This window comes from Atta cephalotes, assembly GCF_000143395.1.
Source record: "Atta cephalotes unplaced genomic scaffold scaffold00011, whole genome shotgun sequence".
In the NCBI taxonomy this organism is placed as follows: domain Eukaryota; kingdom Metazoa; phylum Arthropoda; class Insecta; order Hymenoptera; family Formicidae; genus Atta; species Atta cephalotes.
In genome coordinates, this window is record NW_012130075.1 from 3,003,724 (window position 1) to 3,010,249 (window position 6,526).

General features: G+C 29.3%; 1 protein-coding gene across 1 annotated transcript; it reads left to right on the forward strand.

Annotated features, from left to right (window-relative positions):
- The first annotated feature begins 1,086 nt into the window (after positions 1 to 1,086).
- On the forward strand, positions 1,087 to 3,251 carry LOC105617125 (probable tyrosyl-DNA phosphodiesterase). The gene is given in 6 exon segments (XM_012198701.1): positions 1,087 to 1,170; positions 1,249 to 1,747; positions 1,750 to 1,963; positions 2,056 to 2,583; positions 2,775 to 2,987; positions 3,125 to 3,251. Coding segments are annotated over 6 exon segments (1,653 nt in total). The 5' UTR covers positions 1,087 to 1,098.
- Positions 3,252 to 6,526: the final 3,275 nt, after the last annotated feature.

Consider the following 6,526-nt stretch of genomic DNA (forward strand, 5'->3'; position numbering starts at 1 on the left):
AAAATTGTAGAGGATATTTCGATTCAATTTTTAATTAGGAATAACGCTATATGATTACTGATATTTAAGAATCGCCTTGTATAATATTTGAAGATTAAGATGAGATTAAATTAATTGATGAAAATAAAGTAAAATGGAATTTCTTCTTTTTATTTCATTACTACATGTATATTAATAAAATTTGGAATATATCAAACTAAAATATATTTACATACACAATGAAGTATAATATATAATATTTTATATATAATATAATATATATAATATATAATATTTTATAACATAATATTTTTTAGTCTTTCACAGTGTAATATAATATAATAATATAACACAATATAATATAATAATATAATATTTTTGAATCTTTACTTCAAAGAAGTTATCGCTGTGTTATTATCCATTGCTAATGCCGATGTTTCGTGAATCTTGCTTTTCTTCATCAGGGCGAGAAGCGTATATCCGTGCGCAAATAAACGTGATCAAATATACATTGTCATAATTACAATTGTATTAGTAACAAATACAAATTAATGCGCAATTTTTTTCTTAATCGCTACGAAAGATTATTTGTATCAAATGCAAAATATTTGTTAAATATGCACATTTGTTTGCTATAAACAGCAAAAAAATTTGACAAACACATTTTGCAATTCCTTTCGCGTTCATAGAAAATTTTTTTTTTCCATGCATCAGCGATTGTGAACTTGTTTTTTCACGAAAAAATGAATTTAAAAAACGGTAGAAAATGACAATATTTTTATTTGAACATAAATAGTAAGACGATATATTATGATAGAAAATGATAACGCTTTGTGCAAACCTTATTGATTCTTTGTTGTTGCAAGAAATATTATACACAGATATCTCACGATATTTTACTGGAATATCTTAGACATTATCCACTCAGTCGTCTTTCGAATTACATTTGGAAATCTGGAACAATATAAGATTTTTTCGAGATAAAATGTATTGTGGTAGTTATAATTAATGGTTAATCCACTAAAACACAATTTTTGTCAATTGTAACGTGAAGTATTAAAAAATATTTGAAAGAAAAATAAAAAAACAAAAAATTATTAGCAAGAAAAATCCAAGCAAATGGACGCAAGAGCTCAGTCTTTTTCTACAGTTTTGACCAGCAAAGAACATGAGAATTCAGAAAGTGATAAGGTTAGTATAATGAAGAATGAGTTTATAAACTTTAAATTGTGAAAAATAAATGCAATAAGTATAAATTTTTTTTACTAGACAAGAAAAAAAAATCGGGAGACATCAGAAACTGCCATTTTCGATATAGAAAAATTGCGACGGATGAATATAGAAAACAATAATTGCACAAATGAAAATCTGCAAAATATCGGCGATTCTCAAAGCAGTTTTAAAAACAGTAAAGAAGATTCAAGTTCAACAACCTCAAGGTTGGAATATCTCATGTATAAGTATCAAGTTTTTAATTCTAAGAAGTTAAGGAAGAAAGCTAGAAAAATGGCTATTCAGGAAATGAAACGAATTGGGTACGCAGTAATGATTGCGAAACCAGGAAAGTTTGAGAAGAAATATGCTTCTTCAGCACCTTACCATTTATTTTTTACGAGAGTCGAAAATTCCAAAGAGACTTATAATCAACAATTCTCCATAACTTTCTCTGAAATTCTCGACCACAGTCTGGGAAAAATTGTTAACAGTCTTCATTTAACTTTTGCCGTAAACGTCAGATGGTTATATTTGCAGTATCTGTTGGTTGGTCAATGTACATGACAATTCTGTACAAACATAGAATATGTCATGAGAAATTAAGTGAAAATATTAATATAATAAATATTAATATAATAAAGATTGACGGGCAGAACGAGTTCTCTAATCATCATACGAACATCATGATCCTGCAATATAAAAATGGGATTAGAGTGATTGTTTCTACTGCTGACTTGTATCCTAATGATTGGAAAAACAGGACACAAGGGTCCGTTAAATATATACACTTAAATATTTTTATTGTTTTTTATTGTAATCATATGATCTTTGTCTATAAACTTTTTATTATATCCTGATTAGATTGTGGATTTCGCCTCATCTGCTCTGGCTATCAGAATCCGCAAATTTTAATGATGGGGAATCTCCAACGGGTTTTAAAAAGGATCTCGAGCGATATCTGAGTAAATATGAACAACCTACTTTGACGCAATGGATACGTGCAGTACGATTGGCGAATTTTTCTGATGTAAACGTATTTTTCGTCGCTTCTGTTCCTGGAATTCACACAGCTCTGGAAGCCGACTTTTGGGGATACAAGAAATTGGCACATGTCCTATCGCTCTATGCCACGCTACCGCCAGATGTACAGCCTATAGTCGCACAGAGTTCTGGTGTAGGTCGCTTTGGTTCAAAGTTCGAAAGTTGGTTGAAAGACATAATTTAGTGTACGTCAGAAGGGACTTTTAAAAGTCCAAAGAATCATCCACAATTTCAGTTTATTTATCCATCAATAGAGAATTGTAAACAAAGATTTGATTATCAAGATTTAATTACCCTTATAGTACAGAAAGTACATTCCAAACAACAATGTCTAGAATCATATTTATAATAAGTTACAATTAATTATTTGTTTTTATTTTAAGCTATTTTCATTCAGCAGTTTACTCTCATTTGTTGTTTTTTGAAATGATTTTTTATTTTTATTTTATTCAAATATTTACGCTTATGTTTTTACATGTCTTATAAACAATCCGTTTTTTCTACAGCTAGAATTTTGCATTTATTTTTAATTTCTGTAGTCAATGGAAAGCTAAACGAACAGGACGAGATCGTGCGATGCCTAATATTAAATCTTACACGAGGATTTCATCCGATTCGAAAAGCATTTCCTGGTTTGTGCTCATCAGTGCAAATCTAAGCAAAGCCGCATCAGTCAATCAATACGGTTATAGTATAGGAAACTATGAAGCCGGCGTCATATTCATACCAAAATTTATTGTAGGCACTATATTATTATTCTAATTTTTGACATATTAATGCTATTAATGCTATTAATGGATATAATTTATAGAAATGTGTTTAAGGCATATATTTTCGATTAATATTAATTATTACATCGCAAATTTGTATTTAGACTGGGATATATAACCTTCCCTGTTGGGGAAGAAGAAGATGCAGCTGTTCCAATATTTCCGATCCCATATGATCTTCCATTAAATCGATATGAATCAGGCGATAATCCTTTCGTCAACAAATTTATCAACTCTCTAAACTGAACGTAACAGTTTAATTGATAACACTAGTGTTTTTTATCTGCTTTAAATGATGAAATATTTTTGCATCCGAAATTGTATTGTACATTTATTAGTTGAGCGGACGGGGCGTCGGTAAATCAGTTTATTTTTATATTTCATATTCAAATTAGAGTTGAAAACTACAGATTTCTATAAATGTGACTTCCGTTTGAAGACAGTGCTGGACAGTACCATGTGTTCACTCACTCTCGCATATATAAATCACACGGAATGTAATGTTAGTGTTTAATATAAATTATATCATATAAATTCACCATACTCACAGACAGGACGTATACATACGCATTATTCCTGAATTGAAAGTTCAGGAATAAGAAACAAAGAATAAGAATTTCAATCTATCAGAAATCATGTATTGTGGAATACAATTTCTAATAGGTTGAAATTCTTATTTTCTGTTCTCTGTTCTCTGTTCCTTTTATTGTGCGGAGCCCCAAAGACTACTCGGAATTAGGTGTATCTCTTTCTATCTATCTTATTCTATCGTATTGAATCTAGTATTGAATCTAATTAGAAACTCTGTATTGGGAACGTACTTCATAAAAAGTACGCGTTATTGTTATCTTTGCTTTTTGTAAAAAAACAGATAATTAAGAGTTTTAGGGCTCCTAGACGAGCGATTTTATAGCGTCACAATTGAAAGCGTCCGTTCATACAGAGCTATTCTATGGCGCTACAGAAAAATGTCGCGAATATGTTCATATGGGTCACTTAGTGGCGCGACAAGAAGCGTTATGAATGCGTTCAAATGGGCAACGTTTCTTGTGATTGTGAGATGGATCTCGATTCGCATGGAAATATTACGCACCTGGACAGGGGGAGAGATGGGATGGACCTCACTTTGCGTGGAAAATCCAATGCCCCTTAATAAGAGAGATATAAAGTTTTTAATATTATTTGTAGCAGAAATAAACTTATTTCTTAAACTTATTTCTTAAACTTTTTTTATTAATAATTTTTTAGGACGACCTAAAATCTTGGAGGTTACTCAAAGTCATGATTTTGACGACATATGTCAAGATCAAAGTCATCGCAATGTGCTTTAAAACTCAATTACCAAATAACGTTACTTGTTACTAATTTTAAAAAGTAATACCTTACCATTATTTAGGAGATAACGATTTGTTATCTATTCGTAATGTTAAAGTAAGATATTAGATAATAATAAAGTGAGACATTATATAAAAATTACATTATATAATAATCGACACTAATCGTAACAATATTAAAACTTTAAATTCTAATCTTTATATCCTAATCAGAAAGAAAATTGATATGACGTTCATTCGACGTCGATGAGATTGATAGTTGGTTAATTAATTTTAACGTCTACTGTTAAATCAACTTCTTTTTAATTAAATAATAATTAGCAAATATATAAATAAAGTCAAATGTATACATATATATATATATACATATATATATATATACTTATTATATATTTACTACTTTTTAAACACAACAGATAATAAAAAAAGTTATATTATGTCGTTATTCAAAATAAGTTTTTTTTAATACATTCGATTATTAATTTGTTCGACGGAATGATTATTATATCAACATTACTTTTCTACTGGGATCGTAAGCATTGGGTGTATATCAATTGCTCATATAGCTAATTAGCTAATTTAAAATAATATAATCTCATTGATAAAACAGTTAAAAATTACTAAGACTCGACCGACGAGAGTGATGTATGCAATTTAACTGTGTGCAAGTGCGCCACTCTTGCATCATCTTAGCGTTATAATACCTAATGATCATTCAATTGACTAAGCACAACAAAGAAATCTATAAACGTAAATTTTAGTTTAAATTTACGTTTATCCGTTTCTTGTCGTACGACAAATTTTTTAAGTGTGTCAATATTGATTGCAGACAGAGAGATTCGAGAACCTCTATCCCGCAACCAATAGGTTTGAAAAATTTGTCGTACGACAAAAAATAAATGAATATAATATTATTAACCTTAAAGCAACTATAGGCTATAGCACGAACATTGCCGTAAGTGTCGTAATGCCTTATGCCATTTTATATCAGAGCCTTGCGTTACTTTACATGTAATGTCATCTCTAAGACATAACTTAAGCAATGCAGAAAGGAAAACATAGCACAAGTTCATTATCACTCCTTATACTATGTTCTTTTCTGTGCGTTACTTACATTATATCATATGGATAACATAAGACATTACGACAATGTTTGTGCGATGGTCAATTGGTCAATCAAACTTTTTCATAAAGTATTTGTACACCGTTGAGGTCGTTGAATTAAGACCACAGAATAGACTTTTGCATAACCTATAATATAACGCATAAAACATAAGAGAATGAACCAATCAAAGTTCCTGGTGGATTCATATATGAAAGTAAAATCGATTCGACAATGAAACAATGTCAAAATGATTGTTGAGAACTTGTTGATATTTGATACGGCCTTAGCAAAAAGCTGACTTATAATCTTAAGCTAATGTTTTATGATTTAAGTTTTATGTCTTTAGTAGACATAAAGAACTATAGTATTTATATCTTAAAGGAGTATAAATATCAAGTGCTTTTAAAATATAAATCATAAGACAATTCTTGTGCGTTACTAAAGACATCCCTAATAGCACAGAAGAATTTCTGTAATGTTGCATGAACATAACATTGAAACATTGAAACTATCGTAATAATGTTTTTGAGAAGTTTCTGCTATTTAGATTGCGGCAACATCAAAATATCCGTTTTGTCTACAAGAAACGTTTTTGAAATATTACGAAAACGTTTATAAAATTTTTCGATGGTTAGTGCAATATCCTCTTTAGTTTCATTTGCAACATTGCAGAAATGTAAAAAAAATATAAATATGCGAGCAGAGCTAGGCAAAATATCATTTAAGTATTTAAAATACAAAATATTGTCAATCTTAATCAGTATTTAAATTACAAAGTACAAAATATTTTCAACCTTTTGATTTGAAATATAAATTTTGAATCAAAAAACTGAAAATAATTTGTACTTTATAATTCAAATACTAATTAATATAATTGACTATATTTAGCATTTCGTACTTTAAATATTTTAATGATGTATTTTGCCCAGTCCCGTGCGCGCGCGGGAATAGATATTGTTGATAAAAAAGCAAATGCTTCATTAAATTGCAATACTCTTATTCTTATGTTATTAAGTCACAATAGATTTATTTAAATAATATATTATTAAATCATAGTATCCCACACAATTATCTTTGAATAA